This window comes from Diplotaxodon limnothrissa, linkage group LG6 (genome assembly GCF_057381915.1).
Source record: "Diplotaxodon limnothrissa isolate DT_005_m linkage group LG6, D_limnothrissa_male_GT1.1, whole genome shotgun sequence".
Taxonomy (NCBI): Eukaryota; Metazoa; Chordata; class Actinopteri; order Cichliformes; family Cichlidae; genus Diplotaxodon; species Diplotaxodon limnothrissa.
In genome coordinates this window covers 14,882,139-14,908,240 of record NC_140601.1, presented here as the reverse complement: position 1 = coordinate 14,908,240, position 26,102 = coordinate 14,882,139, and the positions used below count along the sequence as shown (strand labels likewise).

The following is a 26,102-nucleotide window of genomic DNA, read 5'->3' as shown; positions in this document are numbered from 1 at the left end:
TATACAAAGCGAAGATGACCTGCTTGAAGTACAAACTGAGCATCTGATTGGGGGACAAAGGGGATTTAAGTGACTTTGAATGTGGCGTGGTTGTTGGTGCCAGACAGGCTGGTCTGAATATCTCAGAAAGTGCTGATCTACTGAGTTTTTCAGCCCATAACCATCTCTAGGATTTACAGATAATGGTCTGGAAAAGAGAAAATATCTTGTGAGCTGCAGCTCTCTGGGTGAAAATGCCTTGTGGCAGTCAGAGATTCCAGACTGCTGAAAGGTGAGAGGAAGGCAACAGTAACTCTACCACTGTTACAGCCAAGGTATGCAATAGAGCACCTCTGAATGCACAACATGCCCATCCCTGAAGCAGATGGGCTATAGCAGCAGAAGGCCACACTGGGTCCCACTTTGCCCTCATCAGTCTTGATTTCTGCTGCAACACTGAGATGACAACACGAAAGCATGGATGCATCCTGCCTTGCATCAGTGTTTCAGGTGGTGTGAGGGATACTTAATTGGTACACTCAGTACCAGCTGAGCATTATTTAACACCACAGCCCATCTGAGTGTTGTTACTGACCATGTTCCTTCAGTCTCTCTGGAATGGCAGCGTTATGTGTAGGAGGTTATGTGTGAATGACGGAAACCTCTGCCTTTTCTGAATATTTGAACCTATCATGTTACAGGTTTCATGTGAGAAAATGGGCTAAAAGGTGTCAGTCTGTCACCTTCCCACAACTCAGAGCAGCCATTCCAGCAATCAGTTTTAGCTGCACTGATGGCTTTAATGATTGAATGAAAACAAGAGTCTCAGTTGGCATGACTAAGATGATTGTGCAAAACATTTTTAGCACACTAAAAAAGATCAAAAGATCAGGTCACACTTATCAGTGGCAGATAACCTCACTGGTTGTTTTTCACCTATATTTTCCCCGTCTGCATGTGGTGCATCTCGCTGTTAAAGAAAACTGAAAAACAGTAAAATGCTTTTTATTTCCCATGCCTTTTTTTAAGGTCAATATAATCTAGAGATCTAATTTTAATTACATTTCACTTAAAAAAATGTTTTTAAAATGTTTGTGTATGGAAAATATGTGAGCGTTATGTTTCTAGAGAGAAGTCTGATGGGGAAAAAATCATAAAAGTAGGCAAGAACAAAGCTCGCTGGCAAGTTACAGCAGTGTTTACCTTTAACTGCATCGTACACAAAAGATCACGCTAACCACAGATAAACAGTGAATTTAACAAGAATATGCTTGTGTAATAGTGGGAATATCTGGAAAAACAGGTGTTGCTGGACCTTGTAGACACTGAGGCAAATTTCTGTGTAGTTTAGATACTGGTGTTTATAATGAGTGTTTATGGGATTAAGCTTTCCACCATTAGTCTGTGGTGCAAATGTTCAATAAATTGCTTGAAAAAAATCTAAGGGCTCATTTTTTCTAGGAAATACACAGGCAGTGTTGGAACTGCTGTCCTGTGCAAACTTGTTCAAGCTCTGAACTTGATCCAAATTTCACTCACACTCCCATTTTTCCTTTGAACACCACTTCTGCCAAAACAGAGGTAACAGAGCAGTCAGCAGTCCAGCACTGAACATGGTCGACGGTAGCAGAAGCACAAACAGAAACTGAGATGGCCCTGGCGCGTTGCCTGTTTTCATGCCCGTGCACAAATAATTGAACTCTTTGGAAAGTGGGCGTGAGAGTCTGGGAAACTCAGCCAGGTAGTAAAGTACTTTCACACCATTGTAAACTGAACAACTTGGCAGAAGTTCCACTGTTTTTAAATGATTTTTAGTTTAAAGAACTCCGTAGTGCTGTTTATCTTCGCTGATTTTGCTTTTGTGTTTGTTTTGATCATCCCTAAATCAATAAATTGTGTCAAATTAAAGCCTTGCTTTGTTTCAAAGGTTGATTCATTTTCTGCCAACTCTAGAAATGTTCCAGGACGTTTGTTCACTCTCTACGGAGTGCGAGGCAGATCTCACTGGACACTTTCACCATTTCCACCTGTTCAAGTGCCCATTAATACAAATATCTAATCAGTCAATCACATGGGAGCAACTCTGCATTTAGAGATGTAGAGATAGTCAAGACAAACTGAGTATCGAGGTATGCAAAAGAGCACGTCAATGCACTCACCAGTTGAACTCAACTGATTTGATGGGCTACAGCAGCAGAGGACATTACTGGATGCTACAGCTTTCAGCTAAGAGCAGGAAACTGAGATTAAAGCCAGCGTGAGGTCAGATTTAGGCATAAACAGCATGAAAGCAATTATCCATCTGGTCTTGTATCAACACTTCATCCTGCTGGTGTTGGTGTAAGGATGTTGGTACACTTTGGGCCTCTTACCACCAACTGAGCATCATTTCAGCACCGCAGCATTGCTGTTAACGATGTCCACACCATGACCACACTGCACCAATCAAAGTTTACAGTAAGATAATGCACCATGTAACAAGGTCCAGATCATCTTAATCTCGTTTCTTGAAAGTGACAATGAGTTCACTGTACTCAAATGAGCTCCAGAGTTTCTCAGTTCAACAGAGCCCCTTTGGGGTGTGATGGAACAGGAGATTCACATCATAAAAGTGTAGTTTGACGCTGTCGTGTCTGTATATACCAAAATAAGTAAAGCCCACTTGTTTTGCCTGATATTCTCTGTTTTTTATCAGAATACGATCATTTGATCTCGGGTAAACTGCAGATTATAGTGTGGTCTGTAACATATTAGTAAATGGAGAGATTTTACAGGAAAATAATAGGGTGGCATTCCCAGCATAAAGGTTCATTTAAAAATAACTTAAATAAATAAATAAAAATAATATTTTATAGCTTCATTGGCTGGGCATGTCTGCAGGACCACATAAATTGTAGTCTCCCGCCTTCTAGTGGCTCAGTCAAAGAAAAGCAAATTCCACCGGTTTTTGTTTGCGTAACTGTGGGCGAGCTCCTCCCACCAGGCCACAGACTATTGGTTAATACTCTAAGCAAAACCACGTGGTTGGTCAGTGGGTGCTGTCCGTTAAACCTGTACGGAACAGTTTCCACACGCCCGATTGTTGTGTAAGCGTCTCTCCCACCCTTGAACCTGCGGTAAGTATCACCTAGACGAAGCTCAGGCTGTAGTGAATGTGTGAAAAGGGAAAATAACTTTGTGTTTTCCTCAGTCATGCCGACGTCACCTGTTAAAACGAGGATCCCCCTCACCAGCTTTGGACACTTGGTAACAGAGGTGAAGGTAGGAAGGGGGCTTGATCCGGGGATTTCCAGGTGAAATGAAACGGTGCATGCGGTGGAGGGGGATTTAGCTGTAACAGAATGGATATGAAGGGGTTTAAAAGACAAACGGGAGGGGGGGCGGGGGTCTATAATAAACATTAAGGGGGGTCTTAATGTTTAGGTTATCATTTATGTGTTATAGTGTCATCAGTAAGCAGCAACAGCAGTTACCTTTGTCCTGCTTTGTCTTCTTTGATGGATCTGCCCAGTGAATGAAGCACATTTCCACAAGCAGCACAACGTCTTTATTACCTTTGACTTTATTATGTAAGATTGTATTTGGCTGCTATTCTGTACAAGTGAAATTCAACTGAAAGAGGCAGGAAACAGACCAGCTATTAAAAGAATATACAGAGGGCAACAAAAAAGACGGATCCTTAAAACTTGGGCTAAAAACAGTCCATGGAAACTAAAATCATCCAAAAATCCCAGTAAGACTTACATCATACATGCCTGTAACTGTACTACAGACAGATTAAACAATGAATGGGGTTGTGGGGAATTTCCTTAAAGATCAGAATCTGCACCAGGAGGACCCGGGGCCCCACTGCACAAGTGTTAGGTCTGAAATTCGTGTCTGAGGATTTCATCCTGGAACCTAAAAGCAGTCAGGGCACCGCCGGCTAACACGTGGAGGTCTTCTCAGACGCACTGCTAAAAAACGGTCATGCAGGAAGATGTTGCATAATTCAGCTGCATCTGCAGGCTCTTTCACATCTGTCGTATGTGCTCAGTGAGTAAAGAGAATGCAGCACCAGAGGCGCACCTGCCAGCTGTGCTAGGTGAGCTGCACAGAGCAGGTCCCACCGAGTCACAATGGCTTTTGCTTCCTGACTGGACTGATCGATATGCCTGAAGTGTTACTGTGATGATGGATCAGACTAGAGAATTTGGGGGTTTTTTTAGATTATAAAATAAAGACCTGTTTATTAGCCTCTTAAATGTCAATGTAAATTGTTTATTTATTTGTTTGTTTGTTTGGTGGCATTTATAATTTCTTAGTACCTTCTAGATGCCAGCTCCTCTGATTAATATATTTTAAAAGACTTCTCCTTTAAGTAACAAGGTGCCATTTCCGGCATAGATGTTTATCTAAAAATAAAATATAAATAGACTAAAACATTTAAAATGGTTTCTTTATTTGGCTCAGCATGTATGCAAACATATTATTTAGATGCTAAAATGTTAACTATAAACTTATTTATTCCTTCATTCATTTAATCAATGTTTGCAATCCTTTTGTTTGACCACTTGGGGGCAGCAGTCAATTTTATCTGAACACTTGTGGATCTGCTTTTTAGTCCTACACATATGCATGAAGTACTCTTTGTTACAAGGGAGCAGCCACCCGTATATTTTCATTATATACATGAAGTACACAAGTAAGAATAATATATGCCTTTAACTGTTGGTTTGTGCTGGTGAAAAGTGTCAGTGAGCTTGGGTTAAGGCAGGGATGTCCAACTCCAGGCCTCAAGGGCCGGTGTCCTGCAGGTTTTAAATATCATCCTGGGCCAGCACACCTGAATCAAATGATTAGTTCATTACCAGGCCAATAGAGGACTTCAAGACATGTTGAGGAGGTAATTTAGCAATTTAAATAAGCTGTGTTGGATCAAGGACACATCTAAAACCTGCACGACACCGGCCCTTGAGGCTTGGAGTTGGACACCCCGGGGTTAGGGCTTGCTTCTGTACTGGAGCTGTAATGTGCTCAGTGCTGCCCCCTGTGCTGGCAGTGCAGAAGACACCACTGTGAGGTGGCCGGGCTACTTTTAAACTGTGTAAAAGGGAACCACAGATTCCCGTTGTCATATGATGCGTTATTATTAGTAGTAGTAAAACATAAAATGCTGACTGTAAGCAGTTTCAAAGTTACTAAGCGATTGATTCAAGAGAAAATAAACAGAAGACAGGATGTTTTTCATTTCAGTCTCAGTGATATTGTAGTTCATTCCTTAATGAAAGCTACAATTTAAAAACCATATAGACAAAGTGTTTGAGGTTTTTTTTTAACTTGTTTGTATATAGATCTAGCTTTATATTCTTTCTTATTGTGTACCATCTGTAATGTTTGACTCAAATACCCCACAGAACTGGACAGCATAGCGAGCTCCCATCCTCTGTCAAGCTGTCACCCTTAACCCACGAAGTTCAGGAACTGTGGGATATGATGTTTGTTTAATTGTCATGTAAATATTAGGCAAGACTGTTACATTTGGTATTTTTCATTAATAGTAGTACTATACTTGTACATATCAACAGGAGTTTGACTTCAGTTTTCATACACCGGCTCCTTCCAGCTGTAGAGCTGATGCTGGTTTCAGCTGTTGTTGTTTCAGGCTCCGTTTGTCTGTTTGAAGGGGAAGGTGGATATAAGACTACTGTTGTAACCACAAGAAGAAGAAAAACAAAACAAGCTCACTGCTGATTTTCAAAAATTATTTCAGTTGCACTTTTTCAACTTTTATTGACGTGGTTTCACGTATAAGGTTTCAGGAGGAACAAGAGTTTCCTCTCTGCTACGTTAATAATATGAACCATAGCGGCAGGACAAATCAGCAAGATGAAGAGGAGCATTGTGTCCCTCCTCGACCCTGGCTCACTTTATCTAATGTTCGTAATGGGAAACTATTTCCCTCTTCACAAGAATTCTTTCATTTCCTCGTAGTTTACTGTAAACCTGATGTTCTAGATGAATGGTTCCCTTCATGGAAATCAGTGCATGTGACAAACGCCTAATTGTTGTCCCAAGTCTGGGTAATCAGACAGACAACAATAACCGTCCTGACATTTATCAAGCACAGGATTAGTTTGGATGTAAACGACAATCACATAAAGCTCACGGGCTTAAAGTGCTAGTAAAGTATATCTATGTTTTTTGTTTTGTTTTTTTCCTCTCATGCTAGCTGAGTATGAAACACAAACCATGTGATAAAGTAAGCTTTGTTTAGCACAAAGTGCTGCCTGGCTGAAGTCCACTCACCACCGGCTGTAAAACCACAGCTTAGTCGGTTTCACACCTTGGTTTTTCGTATGCATGATGCAAATGAGATGTGGTATGGCAGTTTGCGAGTTTTACAAATGCGGGTTCTCACATTTGTTTGCTTTTTACAGAGCCAAGCTAGCAGTTTCCCTCTTTTTGTGCTAAGATAGCTAACAGTGGCCTGACTGTAGCGTAGCATTCGCTGTTTAGAGTTGTATATATGGATTCTAATTTATCGTTTTAGGAATAAAAGTGATCGATAAAATATGCTGCTTATATTCTGTCACTTTTTTGGAGTCTGTTGACTCCAAAGGTTTGATATTTAATAACTACTGCTTTTAATGTTTTTGCATTGAATTGGTGTAACGAAATAGAACTGTTCAGGCCCTACAGGTTTGGAAATGATGTTCAGGTTGGGCCAGTTTGACTGCAAAGTGAAAATAAGGCACTTTAGGATCATTTTGGTTTGACAACAGTGTAATAACTCACCCCAACAAACCATTCAAGTATGTGGGAGTTTCCATCCTCTCCTCTGCCTAACGATTGTAGTTTTTTGGCCCCTCTGTTGCAGACATCCTTTCTGTCTCCTCTCGATCCTCTCTATTCCTTTGTTTTCACACTCATCTTCTTCTTTCAGCTGCTCCCTTCAGGGTTTGCCATAGTGGATAATCTGCCTTCTGCTCTGTCTGTAGCATCGTCCTCTGTCACACCAAGCCTCTACAGGTCCTCCTTCACTACATCCACGAACCTCCTCTGTGGTCTTCATTTTTGCTTTCTGCCTGACAGCTTCATGTTCAGCATCCTTTGTATATATATCCTTTTGTGTATGTGTATGTATGTATGTATGTGTGTACGTGTGTATGTGTGTACATGTACATACATGTACATATGTGATGTAGCATAACTTAAGCAGCAAGGAAGGTGATAAGTAAATAGCATTAGCAGACGATTGAAGTTCTTTTATTTTCCCTTTTACCATAAACAATCAATCAGGCATGCAAAAATCCCACTGGCTTTATACAAGACTTTGCCCATACCTGACCTCGTTAGTCCCTACCATTGAAACAAAATAGGTCAAACCAAATAATACAATTCTAAACAAAGAACAGGAATAAAGTCATGCATGAAACTGACAAACTCATTTACTCAACTAAATAGTTTGTAAAGTAAAACACTGCATACAATATAACTCAAAAGGCTACTTTAAAGAAAACAAACAATACTATACAAAATGAAAAACCCTCCATTTGGTTACACCCAGTGATGCAATCATTGACCTCATGACCCTATATAAACAGGAAGTAGTGGGCGGCCCTTCCCATACACCTGTCTCACATATAGGACCTGAATGCACAACATGGACACCATGGTAAGTATAACCAAACGTGTGTACGTGTGTACGTACATGTGTATGTACGTGTATGTACATACAGGGAGTGCAGAATTATTAGGCAAGTTGTATTTTTGAGGAACCATGTTCTCAATGAACCCAAAAAACTCATTAATATCAAAGCTGAATGTTTTTGGAAGTCGTTTTTAGTTTGTTTTTAGTTTTAGCTATTTTAGGGGGATATCTGTGTGTGCAGATGACTATTACTGTGCATAATTATTAGGCAACTTAACAAAAACAAATATATACCCATTTCAATTATTTATTTTTACCAGTGAAACCAATATAACATCTCCACATTCACAAATATACATTTCTGACATTCAAAAACAAAACAAAAACAAATCAGCGACCAATATAGCCACCTTTCTTTGCAAGGACACTCAAAAGCCTGCCATCCATGGATTCTGTCAGTGTTTTGATCTGTTCACCATCAACATTGCGTGCAGCAGCAACCACAGCCTCCCAGACACTGTTCAGAGAGGTGTACTGTTTTCCCTCCTTGTAAATCTCACATTTGATGATGGACCACAGGTTCTCAATGGGGTTCAGATCAGGTGAACAAGGAGGCCATGTCATTAGTTTTTCTTCTTTTATACCCTTTCTTGCCAGCCACGCTGTGGAGTACTTGGACGCGTGTGATGGAGAATTGTCCTGCATGAAAATCATGTTTTTCTTGAAGGATGCAGACTTCTTCCTGTACCACTGCTTGAAGAAGGTGTCTTCCAGAAACTGGCAGTAGGACTGGGAGTTGAGCTTGACTCCATCCTCAACCCGAAAAGGCCCCACAAGCTCATCTTTGATGATACCAGCCCAAACCAGTACTCCACCTCCATCTTGCTGGAGTCTGAGTTGGACTGGAGCTCTCTGCCCTTTACCAATCCAGCCACGGGCCCATCCATCTGGCCCATCAAGACTCACTCTCATTTCATCAGTCCATAAAACCTTAGAAAAACCAGTCTTGAGATATTTCTTGGCCCAGTCTTGACGTTTCAGCTTGTGTGTCTTGTTCAGTGGTGGTCGTCTTTCAGCCTTTCTTACCTTGGCCATGTCTCTGAGTATTGCACACCTTGTGCTTTTGGGCACTCCAGTGATGTTGCAGCTCTGAAATATGGCCAAACTGGTGGCAAGTGGCATCTTGGCAGCTGCACGCTTGACTTTTCTCAGCATTCAGAGAACTGGTCTCTGAATGCTATTGACACCCTTTTCTCAACGAGAAGTCTGGGCTCGGGAGAGCCTGAGTGCCCTGGAGGGACTTTCCCTGCCGGATACACGATGGACGGGTGGCAGAACTGGAGGGTCGTGTGCCTGGCGGGACTGTCGATCGAGGACGCTGAAGATATCTATCTATTCGGAACCGTGATAACAGGGTTCTTGCTGATCGGAGTTGGCTTAGCCCTGGTTTACCACAGAAATAAGAGAGCGGAACCAGCTGTTCAAACCCCCCCAAGGCTGCCCGCTGGAATCGAAGCGACGGGACGAGGCGCGACCTCTCACAACGAACGTAATATGGTTAACACCTTGGAGACGCTTGCATCGGCTGTGAAGGCTCAAAGCAACAACATTGAGCGTATGGGGGGATACATCAGAGAGAGGCCTGCTCAAAATGGGACCCTTGAGCAACAGTTGGAAGACATCGCGGAACGGATCACTGCTGCTGTGAGGTCTCAGAATCAAAAGAACGACAACACCATGGAACAGAAGTTTGATACCATCATGGGGAGGCTCGCGGCTCTCCAACGGGAGATCGAGAGGCCAGTGTCGGAGTGTTAGGGCAGCCTGAAAATTCTCCTGGGCTGCTCGCATGGAAATTTACAAAATCAACATCGAGATTTGATGTGTATGTATGTGTATGTACATACGTGTGTGTGTGTGTGTGTGTGTGTGTGTGTGTGTGTGTGTGTGTATTAGGGGTGCAACGATACACAAAATTCACGGTTCGATATTTTTTCGATACAAAAAAATGTTCATGCCTTTTTAATTTGTCATTTATTAAAATTATAAATATATATTTTAACTCAAAAGTACAGTTTTTAAATTGTATGTTGCTGAAACAAAAAAGTAATAAAAAAAATTAATATATCTCAGGGCTCGCAAAATTTCAAAATCCCTGGTAGCCCTTCGGGCAGGGACTCTTCAGTTTTTGGTAGCCCAAAATAAATTTAAGTAGCCCGAATAAAAAAAGAGAGCAATTTTTTGATTGATGTTTTGTTTCCTTTACAATATTATACATTAAAGTATAATATTGTATAATTATATAATATTAACTTCTTATCTTGTGCCCGTTTTTTATTTTGACAGCGAATGCGCACCTGCGGACCACTTATGTGCAGCCCTGGTTATTTAGCTCGTCATATCGCAGCCACAGAAATTCTTTTGTCCATGAAACCATAAAGCTGCACTTTCTTTTTGCCTTATAGTCTGATTTGTCATAACTTTTCCGTTTTGTGGTAAGCTTTTCTTTGGCTGTCACTTCTTCACCCTGACCTGTCTTATTTGGCTCAGCAGAACTAAAATATATATCCTGCTGCTTTTACACACACACACACACACACACACAGCGATTCTCTGCGCGATCAACCTCTCACATGTTTAAGCTGCGGGAGATTTCACTTGTCATGTTTGCATAGTAAGCTAACGATTAATAAGACGATGTCAGAGGAATTGGTGCACAAATTATCATCACTCACAGATCAGTGCTGTCGCTCTCTATACACAGTTCGCACGATTGCAAAGTGAAAGCAAAAAACAAGCGCAAATTCAAACACGATTTCAATATGTCACATATTGACAGTGGCTCGCCGATGCCAATGACATAATTACCCAGCTACATTTCCGAAAGAATGCAAAAGCATTGACATATATATTTCCTTCCTACGACAGGCCGACGGGCAGGGCAGAGATAGATTTTGGTAGCCCAACTGGAAAAATCGCTAGCCCCGGGACGTCGGGCTAGCGATTTTGCGAGCCCTGTATCTGATTGAGGAGTCACTCATCTTTGGAAAAGAGAGTTTATTACAGAGAAATGGCTCTTTCCAAAATAAAAGCTATACTATACGCTTCTTCTGGGCTATATTCTCAGCAGCATATTAAACATATCAGGTCCCCATAAGGAGAATCATGTGCTCACGGCTGTCTAAATGACTCGGGTAAAGTTTGTAGCATGCGTGCTTGTTGTTTTTGTCTGCTTCCACTTGTCTTTGCACTAGGATGATGTCGGTGTAAATGTGCAGTCATATTCGTTGTGTTCCCACTAGTGCTGTCAGCGTTAATCTCGTTGAAATGACGTTAACTCCACAACACTGCAAAACTCAGTTAACGAGCTACCGCGGATCGCCCCGTGCGTGGGGCTAGACTGCCAACACGTTAACGAGCTAACTGCGCTAACACACTAGTTCCCACCCATGTAATTGAGCATTGCGTGGCACATCCAACATACTGTTTTACTTTAGTCCATGACACGCTTACCTTCAGGGTCATACGTCACATGAAAACCAAAATAATTCCAAACGCCAGATCTGAATGAGGGTGGGGGAGGTTCAATTTTCCATGTTGCAAGGAGAGCTTAACTTCTGTCTCGCTAGCTTGCCCTGCCCTCAGTGAATCTGCGTTCGACTACTCCGCCTAGGCTGCACTGTCGAGCGCAGATCCGCTGAGCGCTCAACACAGACAGCATCGTCAGAAGGAAAGTTGATAAAATAAATTAAAAATTTTGTATTGTTCGATACATATGCGCACCGAACCGAAAGCACAGTACCGAACGGTTCAATTTCGATACGAGTATTGTTGCACCCCTAATATAAATAAATATATATATATATATATATATATATATATATATATATATATATATATATATATATATACACACACACACACATAACATATTAAGGATTGTACATTAACATAAAATTGTTATACACACACATATGAAGAGAGAGAGAGTATGCATAGTATGCAAACGGCTACCAAACAGCCATCATAATTCATCATACAATGAGAACAGGACAAATCAACAATTGACAATGACTAATTAATATTAAAATCTGTAACGTAATGTATTGTTTGGAGTTTAGTCTGTTACTGTTGCTATTTTTACCATTTCTTCTGTAACTCACATAATTTCCTTAGGGATTAATAAAGTATTCTGATTCTGCTTGTTTCAGGATGACCTGCCATTATCCAATGACACATCTGCTTACCTGCATCTTTTGCTCGTTTCTCCTCCTCTTCTTTTCTCTTTTTCTAAACTGATGACCTGATGGCTTTGAACTTTTCTTGTCCATCTTCCATTGGTTTTAATTTTGCACTCCAGTATGAACACCCACCTCAACCCAAGGATCACCACAACATCACAGATTCACTTTGTCTAGGGTGCATTTCTGAGATTTCACACAAACCAGGATTCAAATCATGAATACATAATGGGCTTGGATTTACAACATTATAAATGAAATGTGCTCTATTTGGAAGCAGCAAGCCCCCCCCCCCTTCCAACGGCATGTGTGTGAGACTTTAAATCATCAAACTGTAAATTTTAAATTGTTATTGATCCCTTTACCCCTGGTCCTAAAGTGTATATTTATTTTCTTACTCTTCTTACATATATTTTTTGCTTGCTTGCACTGCTGTAACTGGAGCCTTGTCGTGTCTCGTCTCTCTATATCAGGGGTCCCCAATCCCAGTCCACGAGGGCCGGTGTCCCTGCAGGTTTCAGATCTCAACCTGGGTCAACACACCTGAATCACATGATTAGTTCATTACCAGACCTCTGGAGAACTGAAGACATGTTGAGAAGGTAATTTATCCATTTAAATCAGCTGTGATGGTTACAAAGTTACTTTGACTTCAGCAGCAAGCAGGCGCACCGAGGGCTCTCGCGCTCACTTTTCGTGTATAGAATTTCGAAAAAACATTGGTGCAAATTATAAATCTGTATTATAATGTCTGGTGTTTTCTTGTTTGTTGGTTTATTTTTATTTTGTTTTACTTTGCGAGTTGGTTATTAGATGCTGCTCCAGCCGGTCAGAAAATCCCTCGCTGCCCCGCCCTCTCCTCACTGCGCCGCAAGCAGCAGGCGCACCTCGCAAACGAAGGGCGTCCTTACTCCCAGCAAATGGGTGATAGAAAACCGATCGGTGCCTATGCCATTCCCAATGTGCGCTGGTTGACGTCGGGGGAGCATGAGTACAAGCTTTTTTTTTTTTTTTTTTTTTTTTTTTTTTTGGCCGATGCCCGTGATGCCGCCCCCCACCACGATGCCGCCCCGGGCAACCGCCCGTGTCGCCCATATCTAAAACCGCTACTGTGTACTACTATGCTGCTTTCCTTTTTTTCTTTTTTGTCTCTATTCTGAATGTGATTGTTGCACTTTGTACCAAACTATTTTAAAGCTTTCTTTACTTAATATTTTTGCAGATTACTTAAATTACAATTGATCAAAGTACAATATTTAAGCAATTAAAGTCTTTGACGGCTTTAACAATAAAGAGATATACACATCAAAAAATCAATAATTATATTCCAGTAACATCATGTATATTACTCAAGTGTCATTACATATGTGAATGATTGTAACTTTTACTTAGGTAAAACGTCTAATTACTTTTTTACCCTCAAAAGTCAACAAGATTATGTTTAAATTGTTATTCAGGTCCGCTTTTCACATAATAACTCTGCATTAGGACTCAGGGCTGCATATGAGCTTGAACTTGCTCCCCTCCCCCATTTGCCACCCAATTTTTAAAAATCATTTAAACACCCCTGATATCCTCTTTGCTTCCTCTGCAAATGTCCAAACCATCTCAACCTTGCCTCTATAGTTATGTCTCCAAACGGCTCGACCTGAGCTGTCCCTCTAATATGCTCATTTATAAGGTCCAATGTCCATATAATGTCTATATAATGTTAATTCTTGTTGATCCCAGTGAAAATCTTATCTTTAGCTTGGCTTCCTGTTTTTTTGTGGGTGTTACCATCTCCAAACCATAGTTCACAGTTGATCTCACATCCCGTCTTGTAAACCTTCCTTTCCCTTTCTTGCTTTCCCTTTCACTCTTGCCATTGTTTTCAACCCCACTTCTGCATCTGTCTCGTCTTTATCAGCATGCCTCTTTCACCCTCTCCTTTTCATTTCTTATTTAGTGAACCTGAGCTCCTGTGTATTTGTGCCCACTAGCATACACCGACATGATTGGTAAAAAAAAAACTCAATAGGGGGAAAAAAAGGCATGTGACACATGCAGCAATCAAATATATTAACAATATAAATCATTTTAATAAAAGGAATCATCACAATACATTTCAAAGGGTGTCCCACTTTAACTGAAATGAATGACCCATTTTATCTAATACATTACGGTAAACTGGGCCAGGAGGTAAAGAGATTTCTCTTCATTTTACAAAATTTTATCTGAGAGAGATCCTCATAACAAGGGTTGTGAATTTAGAGATGTCTCTTTGCTTGTTATTGATTTATTAACCTTATTAACAAGTGAGATTTCATATGTTCGTTCGCTTGTCATCTGACAGTTTCAAAACGAGGTGTTCCCCTTAGGAACCTCAGACCAAATAAGATCAAATGCTAAATATCAGGTAGTGTTTTAGCACCAGTTTAAAATGTCTTGCAGTCAGTCACCAGCTGTTAACCTTTAAAGAGATGAGATGCTAAGATCCTAAAATAACCCACGTTACCTACAGGCCCAATTTTAACCCAGAGCAACCACCTTTTTTTTCCACTGCTCAACAGACAAAAAAGTAGCAGTTAAAAAAATGTAATAATTGAAATTTGTAGACTTGAGAAATGTTATTAGCTTGTTTATTAAGGGAAAACGCTTAGGATGTTGCTACAGAGTTTAATGCTAATGGATGTGGAAGCTGAGCTAGGGTCACATAGTACAGGTTCACGACCAAATCAGCTTCATCAAATTCAGACGGTATGCTGGGTGTGATCTCAATTACTAGTAACCAGTGTTGGCTAAGTTACTTTAAATTAGTAACTTAGTTACATTACTAGTTACTTCTATCAAAAGTAACTCAGTTACTTCAAGTTACTCGTTACTTTCAGAGTAACTAGTTACTAGGGAAAGTAACTTTGGTTTAACTCAGAATTCTCTTGTTAATGTGTTGCTTCCGTAACTGGATACCCAGCAAGATTGCCAGTCTTCTAGCTTGCTTACTTGCCACAAGTGCACTGTGCCACCTACCAATAGAAAGGAAAAAATAATGTGCACATTTCCACGAGAGAAATCCCACGCCTGATTTTATCCTAGCCTGCTTTTTACATCCAACACAAAAACTGCAGTCGTGGTGCTTTCGATTGTACTCAGAACTCGGAAATTCTGCCTTCTGAATAGGAAGATGTAGGTAACACCAGACTGCAGATGAGCTGCATACAGGGCTGGACTGGGACAAAAAAATCGTCCTGGGTATTTTGACTAGAGGCCGGCCCACCATTATAGGAAAAATCATAAAGCCTTTGAATGAAAACAAACACTGCTGTGACAGTGATGTACACTGTTCTGATGGTATATATGTATCAATCTATCAGTCGTTTGTTGTAAGACTCAGATAATTATTTTTTTAAAAGTGAGACATTTTAAATGAGAATAAGAAAGTATTTCCTTGTGCCCCCCTTTCCCTGTTAATGCCCTACATGGACCCCTGGCAACACTTTGCTAGACCCGCCCCTGCACAGTTACCAGCTTTCAGCTACTTAGAAAAGGATCCTGGTGTTATTTGTCTCTCAGAAACAGTTCATAACTTCCCTTCAACTCATTCATGTCACCTAAAAGGTAAACCTGTTTCTCCATCACAGCTCTGATGATCCAGTAAGGACGTCTCCTGGTTTCCTCTTCATGTTTCCCTCTCACCACATAACCAAACCATATCATGACCAGCAGGTTTACAGCTGTGGCTCCAGCAAACATCAGCTGATACTAGAAATTAATATTAAATAAATTCTAACAACAGCTGATCAAGCTTAAACGTGCTGCTGTTGTTTAGCGCGACATCCGCTGGTTTCCTCTTTCTGGCGCAAAGTGGGCGATAAACAAACAAGAGCCGATCAGCTGATCATTGATCAGTTTCATGATTGAAGTAGAAACAGGAGAGGGAGGGTGAGAGGATGAGAGAAGAAGAGGCAGCTGTGCAGCGTAAACACAGAGTAACTCCAGCTTTGTGTCTTTTTCATTGTAGCTGAAGTCCGGGACAAACTGCGTTCCTCTTCACCTCAATACGAAACGCGTAATATTTTCTCTGAATACGAGACGATTCCGTTTTTTACAGGACAGCTGGCAACTGTAATAATTAACCTTATGAACAAAATAAAGTTCAACATCAGTAACATAGCACCCACCCAGCTGTATAGAAACTCCGTCATGCTAGCTAGCACGCAGTACGAAAAATTCAGCATAACAAAAATAAACTCCACCTAAACTTGGTTCATATCTGACCCAGATGGACTGCAGGTCATAACTTCTTACCTGAAGTTCAGTTCAACTGACACTCTCGGACCGGCGGCTGCTTCGGGTCTCTCCTCTTGCCTCCCTTTTCCTTCATCCACCTGCTGGCCTCCACCACTTGCTAATGTTATTGAATCTGTGGAAGCTCCGCGATAGCCACCACAGGAAGTAACGAATAACGAGCCTATCTAAATCCCAGTAACGAGTAACGCGTTCCCGGTTTTGGCATAATAACTAGTTACTGTGCTCTTACCACAATAATAACGTAGTTACTGTAACGCGTTACTTAATAACGCGTTAGTCCCAACACTGCTAGTACACAGCAAATCCAGCATGTCCAAATTAACACTGTCGGATTTGATTTCAACACTATTAAAGTGTCTATATGGGTCCACACCAGAGAGTGTTAATTTAACTCTTTTTGGAGAGTTGGTACGTTAACTCTGATTTAGTGTTAAACACCAAATCTGTCTGGAGTTGATAATTTAACACTTGGTGTTAAGAGTTTATATATTAACTCTCAAAGAGTATTTTAGTTTAACTACGTAAGAGTTATCTTCTAATTCATTCTAAAAAGCTGGAATTTTACTGTTCTGAACTTCTAGAAATTTCTTTTGGAAATAAACATTTACTAAAAAGATGCAATGGTTTTTGAAAAACATTTATTCTGAACTGTGCACCACAATTTCAAAACATTTTCTGAAAGATGTAACAGTGTACATGTTCTCACTTTCATTAGAGTTTTGTTTATCAAAAGGTCTGACATAGGTGAGCTGGTAAATGCAAATAACAGCATTCTCATCACTTATTTCTTCAATACAATATGCATGTCCTTCATTCATCACTTTGTGGAACTTCAACGCACTTCTGCTCTCCCCCATATTCCATCTTCACAAGCATATCCTGTGCGGAGATTGAATAAAAATTAGTTGACACTAATTAATGGCACAAATAATCCAGTAAACAATTGCAGCACAGTAAAAAAAAAAGGAATCCTTTTTGAGCCATTACTTGTGTAAAGTATTTTCCCAAAAGACAAAGACACAGGCAACAGGTAATACTGAACTAAATGTAAAACCTCAACCTTTTTCATTTTTACCTAAACCGTGTCCACAAAACTCTGGAGGGATCTAAATGCTACCGTGGAATCCAGTCAGGACGTCTGCTACTGCTGTTTGCTCGTGTTTTTTTATTTTTTTATGGGCAATCGTTTTCAGGCTTCAAGCAGCACCATTATACCAACATTTCACATTCTAGACATTGTTTTAGGTGTATTTGACCAAACGTTTGACTGAAAATTCACATGCAAGCTTTTTTTTCAAGGCTGTGGTATTTGCCCGCAAACAATACCTTTCAGCTAGCTAAAACAGAATATTATGCTATCAGCGAGCAACATGGCTAATGCCTTTCACACAGCTTTGTCTCAACTCCAAAGAGCCACAGAAGTAAAAGCTCATAATAATAATTGAAACAATCTTTGAAAGAATGACTTACCAAGCATGGCAAACAACTCAAATATGTAGAGCAAAATGTTCTGAAACGGCTTCACTTCAGCTTCGATTGGAGCCGTGCTGGGGGCGGAGTCTGTGAATTTACTCTGTTGGTGTCATAGCCCCTCTAGGAGTTCAGAGTTAAGAGGTCAAGAGTTAATGTTTCCATTGTAACACCTCCAGATTTGACAGAGAAACACTCATTTTTAACACTCGATTTTAACTACTATCATTTTACACCTCAGAGTTACATTAAAAGAATGTGACTCTACTTAGAGTAAAATTAACTCTACTTTTGCAAGGAGACTATTAACACCAAAAAATTTAACACTTTTGAATTTGCTGTGTAACAAGTGTGCAATCCCACTGTTGCTTTATCACGCTACTCACAGAAAAACGTGCCTCTACATGCAAAGGTATGCACGTTCCACATCATCTATTTCTAAAATAAATTGCTTAATTTCTTCATAAAGTTTTCATATTGCAGCTTTTATTAGATTCCATGAAAAAACACAATAATAATTCCTTAATTAAAAAACGCAGAGTGCGCTTACTCAAGCTTTGTTATTGGGTTTTCCTTTTGTTTATTTTCCGTAAGTCTGTTCATCATTTAATCTGGTGCTTTCACATTCGTTCTGACTGGGTTTGCATAATTCTGAGGGCATTCATCATGTGCTTCTATTGTATGTGTTTGTTTGCTAGCTTTTATTTTCTGTTTTCTTCATCTTTTATTTTATATCTTTCAATGCACGTTTTTTTAAAAACGTCTTGGAAATGTGTCAAAAAATATCACAGATCTGATCTCAGCACTTCCTCTTACTGTTTCTGTGTTTTAGAGACAGCTGTTTGGCATTGAGGCCCCTTCTTCTGTGGAACTGACGGGTTGGAGGAAATACTTTAATAGCTACACTCTGCAGGGTCGCAGAAATGTACTTAACCAGCACACACTTTTATACACACGCACACATCTTTATAGAGATATTACACACAGGCGCGCCGACTCCTCACAATCCCAAATGTTTCCTTCTCTTCTCTGCAGTGTGTCTTGGCTACTTATGGGATCTTTGCAGTAACGGCAGCTGCCTACTTGGTGCTTAGACAGAAGAAAAAAGAAAACCAGACATCCACCTCCTCGGCCTGAGAGGCTAATGTCTTGCAGTCATGCCTTTTCTCTGTGATGCGAGCGGTACTGCACCTTCAAATGTGTCAGCTGCAAGTTACAGAGTGTTAATAAATACTTTGTCCGTGCTTGTCTGATCATTATTCATTGATATAATGAACAATCTGTCTGCTGCTGCAGAAACGGCAACAAAATCCGTAATTTTCTTATCCGTTTATTACCATTAAAGCAGCATGTTTTTCTCTATAAGAGATATAAAATAAGAAGAATGGCTGCACATTTTTCACAGTTTGATTCATGAATGCATTCACGTTCATGACTTTGCTTGTAATCCTTTTTGAATTCTTGGCTGCAGGTTGATTGACGAGGTAGTCGGTTAACCTGCAGTCTATTGACATGCTTGACATGACATGGAACTAATTGCAGCCCTTTGACTATGCACTTAAGCATAGTTAAGCATTGTTACGCAAAGCTGACAGAACAAAAAGGAAACAAGAGTCTTACCTGAGATCTTACACGCAGGCACCTGTGCTGCTTCTGCTGCTCCTGCTGCTGCATCACTGAGGTTTACACTTACTTTACACCACCGGGCTTTGTAAAGCATGATGTCCACAGGTATGTGTGAGCCTTTCTTTCATTTTGTTATAAATATAAACTAAACTTGTATATAAACTGAAATATATCCACAAAAAACAATTTTTAAAGCAAACAGCGCTGTAGTAGTAAAACCATCAACCCATCCGTGATGCGGATGTTTGTTTTATAATCGGTATTGGTGTATTTTTCATGCAGCTGTAACATTTTTAAATAAATATAGTTATTTGCATTCAAACCAATCTCAAATTCAGTGTGCGTACTCGCTACGCACGCACGCACACACACACACACACACACACACACACACAGGCTCTGCTGTGAGATCACATGATTTCAAGGAATCTGCGAGCTGAAGTGAAAGCGAAAGTGCGGTCGCGAACACCTGAATCAACGGTTTGAAGCGCGCATGCGCGTTTGAGCGAAAGAAGGAGCGCGTACGTTCTCTGAAAACGAAATCATCTTTTTTATCAAACGAGTTGCGACTTTCTGGGGGCGAGAAGCCGACTGTAGCTCACTGCTGCGACACGTAAGTAGGCTTAATTATTCCTTTAGCTCACATTGTCGCTGAAGCTTGAGGCGGACCGCTGTTGAAGGAATCCAAGAAAGCTGAAAAAGAAAAGTGTCATTTTCTCATTAAGTGTGGGAACTTGTGACAAGCTTTTCCAATTTCTTTAAAACACATCAGCGTGACGGAGGTAGCTGAACTCCACCTTCAAAAATCCCCCCACCTTAAGTAAATCTGTTGTATAGCACAGAATTTTGCAGCTGAATCTGTGGAGGATGTTTGGCCACATTTGAGCTTTTTCTAAACACTTTTGCAGCTCTTTGCAGTTTTAACTCGTCCTGCTGGTTTTACTGTTATTTCCGAGCTCCAGCACTCTGTGTGAAATGCCACCGTGTCTCTGATTTAAGGTGTGAGTCATAAATGCTCTCCTCTTGGGCTAAAGTAACGCCGTGTCATTGCCCTGCTCCACTGCTTAATATCTGTGGGCGTGTGAACCTATGAATTAAAACCTTAAAATCGTTGTCACTGGTTCTTTTAAATATATATAGATATATATAATATGTCTGTGTGTGTGTGTGTGTGTGTGTGTGAGAGAGAGATAATGATAGACTTTTACGTCATTGTGAGACAAAACTGTTATGTTAGCTGATAAAATGCAGCTGTAAGCTCATTGCAAACACTGACACTAGAAAAAATGAAGTTATTATAACTCAGTGTAATATTTATAAACATTGACAATAAAAAAGGGAAAATAAAATTAATTTGAACTGTTAAAATATATACATTCTCTACTCACTGCTTGGTACACACTGTACTCCTTAGAAAGTATTGATCAGCATCAAGTATTTGCATTTTATTCTTTATTGTAATGTAATTTTTTATTTGCTTATCTTAAATTTGAAACACAAAAATCTGTACAGGACGGTTAAAATGTTTTCATTGCTTTTGTTTTAAATGAAAAGCAGAAAATGTCACCACTAATCTGCTTACCTCACACTTCAGAGGAAATTAAGTCTTTTTATACACCTTTTTAGTCTCGCTTGATTGAGAAAGTGAAAGCGTTCTTCTGTCATCAGTTGTGTTGTAGCCGCCCTTACTGGTGGTTTGTAACACACAAACATGTGGTTTACTGTCAGCCGCACACCCTTTAAGTCTGGATTGGGCACCCATGCTGGGAGCGTGTGCCATGACAGTGTGCGTTATGCTATATAAAGCCAGGGCGTGTTTCAAACATCAGCTGTGCGCTCATCAGGAGGCATAAAACATGTACACCAGAAATGACAATGTGATTAATGCGATGTTAAGTGTTTGTGAAAAGCTGAGGATTAAAGTTACAATATAAACTCTCTGCAGCATGGCGTCTCAAAGTGCACTGAGCAACAGATGACCAGCCGGGAAGGAGTGAATGATGGAGGATCTGCCAGTGAAAAACGGAGTAACTGGTGCAACAGGTGGTCAAGAGGAGGATTGTTCTTTGTAGGATGGTCAGAGACAATTGCAATAAAGTGGTAGTACAAAGCCCAAAACAGAGCCACGCAGCCGAACCACAGAGCCCGAGTGAGCCCTCTGAAGAACACCGGGAACAGAGCCCAAACAGAGCGGAGTCGAGAGAGCTGGATTTACTGCACTGGGTCAAAAACAACTGTGAGGAAGACGCTGAGCTCTGGGTTAGTGTTCGCGATCACTCACTGCTGATTTTACTCATGTTGTTTTTGGTGATAGATTGTTTAAATATTAAAAGCACTCAGCAGGCAGAATACCACATTTTATGCCTTTATTGATTATTCGATCATTAACATGTGTGCACTAATGCATGGGCACAACTTTAATGTTGCAGCTTTTTAACTACTTTACACACTGCTGGGAACTGTCTTAAATGTCCATCACAGCTCATTTGTCAATTATACATTTGTATAGATCAAAACTAGTAGCTACTGTTATCAAACAGATACAGTGGAGGAAACAGCAGTTTCCCTCAAAGTGAGTAAAATTGAATGCATTTATAAAGATTTTCAGATGTACAGAACAAGTACTTGAGCGTGTACTTTTAGGCAATGTCGTGCAAAAGTATATTTTTAAATCCGTTTCTTTTTCATTTAAGTTAGGCTAAAAGCGAAACTAAATAATAATGCGATTGAAAAATTCAACGGTGTTTGTTTTACATTATTAACAGTATGATGGATACTAATATAATATGACAACATTTGTAAAAGTGAAACTACAAGTGACCCACAAACATTTGTTTTTAAACTGCTATCAAAATAAAAGCTGATAAATTTATTAAGGAAAATAAACGATATGGCTGGAGCGTGGCGGTAATAAACTCGGTCACTCAGACCAGGTCGGTACAAAATGACACTCCCCGACAGGAAATCGTTGTTGTTACAAGGAAAGTGTTTGGAAGCCTGCCTGGCTTTATCATTGGACTTTGAACCTGAGCATGCCTCCCCCTCATGAGCCAAGGATTTACAGCACCATTATGGTGTTGGTAGTGGTCTTACAATGTTATCGCCCACAGAGCGCATCTTGTGTCAGAGCAAAACGTTACAAGTGGCGCTTATGGAAATTAACACGTGAAGTGAACTGATAAAGTTTCTAGTAAATGACCCAAGCATTGAGTTCACGCTGAGAAAGTGAAAGAACCCTTTGTGGTATGGCGGTTTCAGCTATTCGGAAAGTTTCCAGCAACATTCCTTGCTGTACATTTTTTGTTTATTACATAAGACGCCGAGTCACAAGTTCACGTGATGAGCAAGCTTAACAAAAAAGAAAAAAAGCACTCTAATTTAAAAAAAAAAAGACATTTCAAAGATTTTAAAATTCTTTGAAATGTTTTTTTTTTCTCTAAGTGGCTGTATAGTTGCACCACAAACCTTACAAATCAGATTTTTGTAAGTTTCAGTTTCTTTCTGATACCTCATTTGTGACCGATGTGCAATAATTTGTTCTAAAAATACTTGACAGGCGTCATTTAAGTTTCATTTAAAGTAAACTATTATGCTTATTTTAACTTTCAATGTTTTATTTTATTAATGGACCATAGTGTTTTTTGCTTTATTCACAGTTAAGCCTTTCAGTTCATCACTGATCTGAAACAAGCTGTTGTAGCTCCTCCCCCTTTAAGGCCACCCCCTCTTTAAGCCAGCTTTCTTCTAATTGGCTGCTCCTTTAAAACAAAAGAGCAGTGGGTGGGTGGGGCTTGATGTCATGCAAAAGCAAGACTCAAACAGACTGTGGGAGAGTATCTTCTGGCTGGCGGGGAGCGCTTGTGCACTGACCTCATCACTTAAAACTTTGCTTCACGTTTTTAAAGAAAAGCAACACAGGCAACATATATTTAGCCTTAGAGGCAAAGCCGAGGGCAAGAAAAAGCACAGCCTTCATTTTTGTTTAATCAGATTAGGAGCTGTTCGCTGTAGGCAGTGAAATCTCTGGTGTACCATCAGCAATAAAGACCCTGCAGCCACCAGAGAACACTTTGATTTATGTGCGTTTTTCATCATATTGACTGGACACGTCTGATCTTCTCCGCTGTAGGAAGTGACTGGAGCTGATTCCGATGGGTTGCCCACACACCTCCGTCCGTTCACCAGCGAAGCAGAGTATAAACTAGTAAAAAGTACTTACCAGCAGCTTCTGCAGAGTGATTACTACTGGGGATCCCTGACCATGGAAGAAGCCCACGGAAAACTCAAAAATGCTCCTGCTGGAACCTTCCTTATCAGGTAGTCAGCGCTGTTTTTCTTTATTTCTCTCTTTAACTGTTGTGTTTTTTTCCTGCTTTTTTCCCCCTTCATCCCATTAAAGCTAAACCAATGCAGTCCATCTCATTTGCCAAGCTCATGTGTAGTGACTGTACACCGCTGTGCTGTTGCAGGGACAGCGGGCAGCCGGATGTTTTCTTCACTCTGAGTTACCAAAGCGACGATGGCCCGACGAGTATTCGCATCCAGCTGAACAAGCTCCACTTCAATCTGTTTGGCAGCCAGAGGACTTTTCCTTCACTCTTTGCTCTGCTGACTTACTACACCAGCTCCTGCTGTAAACTGACGGTGCCCTTTCGTATTCACCGCCCAGAGGGTCTGAAACAGATGTGCAGGAGGGCGTTTGTAGGCATGTTTGGAGCAGATAGGATAAGCACATTACCTGGTCTCAACAAGCAAGTGAGAAGCTACCTTTGGGCATACCCTCACCCTATATAGACCCATGTGCTCCAAGTTTCTGTGTCAGGACGTTGTGCTATCACAAGGATAAAGAATTTTATTTCTTACTTTTTAAAGAAGTTATCCTTTGTACTATAAATGAGAGATAATAGAAGATCACTGCAGGTGACTGCTATGAATGATATTATTGGAGAGACAAGCGAGTAGAAGGCCGTAACCATCACAGGTAGAAATGGCTACATGAGGTAATTCAGGCAACCTGCGGCACAGATGGACAACCTGAAGGTTTCTGGTTGTTGAGAGGTTATTTGCACACCTTCTGAAAATGTATTGTTTTACAGATTTGACAAAGCACGTGTTAACGTTGTTTTGTTTTGGGGTTTGTTTTGGGGGGGGGGTTTATATGCACTGTCAGAAGTCAACAATGATTATTTATATAACTAAAGTTTCTAGCAATTTTCCCTGTAAAGGCTGCACCACTGCCTGTATGGTGACATTTCAGTTTGTCGTGCCTATGAAAATGTCATAACTGCTGCTGTTTAAAGCTGCACTAGCTGATATCTGAACTTATGAACGCATGAGCAAGCAGCCATGTCAACAGCTCATGAACGTGAGGGTAAATCAACTGTAAAAATCCACTTGGAGTGATGGTTTCTGGCTCGTTCCTTCTCTTTCTTTTTTTGCGTTGCTTGTTTGGTAACATTAGGTTAATTATCTCAATATCTTGGTACAAAGGTTCATTTGCTCTGGATGATGGGGGGAAACAGAGGAACGGATTCCAACCGCTAAATTGATGTTTATAATTCACAGAATTTGCAGTTAATACGATTCAGATATCGGTTAACTTCGCCGCGGTTCTTTATGAGGTTGCAGATGTAATCTTCCCATTACAGAAGGAATCCTCTTTTTCTGTTATCTCACAAAAAGAGGATTCCTCCAGCTGTAGCTGACCTTAGATTCTGTAGTTTTGCTCTCACCTGTATTTAAAAAAAGCATCGACTTTGTGTTTTTTGTCTTTCTGTTGGGGTTTTGTGTTGGCCTTCTCCTGCCTGGCTGTCAAGGGGGTCGGCTACAGCAGCTAAACTAAGCAGCAGAGTTGACTGAATGTTTGTTTTTGTCACTTTCGTCTGTGTAGATTCCACCATAATTATTTTTTTATGTAAAAGTATTGATTAATGCAACTGATCAACACTTGAAATGATTCTAGTTACTGTCTTTGGTCTTCTGGTACAATATGCATGTAATATTGTCTTGTTCATATTGAATAAATAATTTTTTATACTAGATAAAATATATGTAAACCTAAGACTTGATTACTGCCCACTCAAAGACAGGAAGAGGAATACAAATCACTTCCTTTCTAGTAAGTATGTAAGCTTTGAAGGTAAACATGACAAAAACCTAGAGAATTTTTCAAAACAAGAGTAAACAAACACAAGTGTAAATATATTAGTTTTTAGCTGTTTTTTGGCTTTTATTTTGGGGGGGGGTTTAGCCATTGAAGGTTTTGGTCCTGTCAGTTCACCAACAGCTACAGTACACTGTGCAGAGCATTACGAGACAGTAGTGTAAAAAAATGACGCTTTGCTTGCTGTGCTCTGCTCAACTTTATGACAGTGGGACATGAGTCTATTTTTAGTAGTTGTTAGTAACAGGATACACATGTACTTCTCAAGATGCGATTGAGGTGCAGGTTTTAATCACTTTTCATGCATTTTCAGAGGCTCATTATTAATCGGGACAGCTGACCGACGAGCACTTTCTTTATTGCACATCAAACAGCTATGACCTTTAAAATATTTTAAAGTCAGGTGACTTTTGTCTTTTTATCTAAACAATAGATCAAAAAAACGTAATTGGCAAGTGAAAGCAAAACTTAAAAAAACAAGTAAAAGGAAAGCCTTACACGCCACTCTCCAGGCAAAAGTCTCGCCCCTACCTTACTTTATCTGTAAACTTGACCTTCTTTTTGCAGTTTTATTTATTTATTTTGCAGTTTTAAAGTGACACATATTTCAGAAACAATAGTTTCAGATTGTTAAAGGACCAATGCGATGGTTTCAGTGGAAGCCTTGTTTGCATTCCTTTTCTGAAGTGTTTAGTATGAA

The 26,102-nt window shown here is 40.2% G+C and overlaps 2 protein-coding genes across 2 annotated transcripts; both read left to right on the top strand.

The window, feature by feature from the left end:
• Positions 1-3,025: 3,025 nt before the first annotated feature.
• On the top strand, positions 3,026-18,851 carry LOC146630307 (ATP synthase F(0) complex subunit k, mitochondrial-like). The gene is made up of 4 exons (XM_085355741.1): positions 3,026-3,095; positions 3,170-3,240; positions 18,446-18,538; positions 18,649-18,851. Exons 2-4 carry the CDS (start codon positions 3,172-3,174, stop codon positions 18,748-18,750), a joined length of 264 nt encoding a protein of 87 aa, XP_085211867.1. The 5' UTR covers positions 3,026-3,095; positions 3,170-3,171; the 3' UTR covers positions 18,751-18,851.
• Positions 18,852-21,312: 2,461 nt separating this feature from the next.
• On the top strand, positions 21,313-24,033 carry LOC146630306 (suppressor of cytokine signaling 1-like). The gene is made up of 3 exons (XM_085355740.1): positions 21,313-21,498; positions 23,369-23,556; positions 23,709-24,033. The coding sequence occupies exons 1-3, from the start codon at positions 21,313-21,315 to the stop codon at positions 24,031-24,033; spliced, it is 699 nt and encodes a 232-aa protein (XP_085211866.1).
• Positions 24,034-26,102: the final 2,069 nt, after the last annotated feature.

What these genes read in the sequence shown, in the direction of transcription:
- LOC146630306 (XM_085355740.1), top strand. Translation starts at nt 21,313, where the DNA reads ATGGTCAGAGACAATTGCAATAAAGTGGTAGTACAAAGCCCAAAACAG. An exon ending in AGGAAGACGCTGAGCTCTGG is followed by an intron (nt 21,499 to 23,368) that starts GTTAGTGTTCGC and finishes TCTCCGCTGTAG; the next exon opens with GAAGTGACTGGAGCTGATTC. An exon ending in GCTGGAACCTTCCTTATCAG is followed by an intron (nt 23,557 to 23,708) that starts GTAGTCAGCGCT and finishes GTGCTGTTGCAG; the next exon opens with GGACAGCGGGCAGCCGGATG.
- LOC146630307 (XM_085355741.1), top strand. Translation starts at nt 3,172, where the DNA reads ATGCCGACGTCACCTGTTAAAACGAGGATCCCCCTCACCAGCTTTGGA. An exon ending in ACTTGGTAACAGAGGTGAAG is followed by an intron (nt 3,241 to 18,445) that starts GTAGGAAGGGGG and finishes TCTGTGTTTTAG; the next exon opens with AGACAGCTGTTTGGCATTGA. An exon ending in CTCTGCAGGGTCGCAGAAAT is followed by an intron (nt 18,539 to 18,648) that starts GTACTTAACCAG and finishes TCTTCTCTGCAG; the next exon opens with TGTGTCTTGGCTACTTATGG.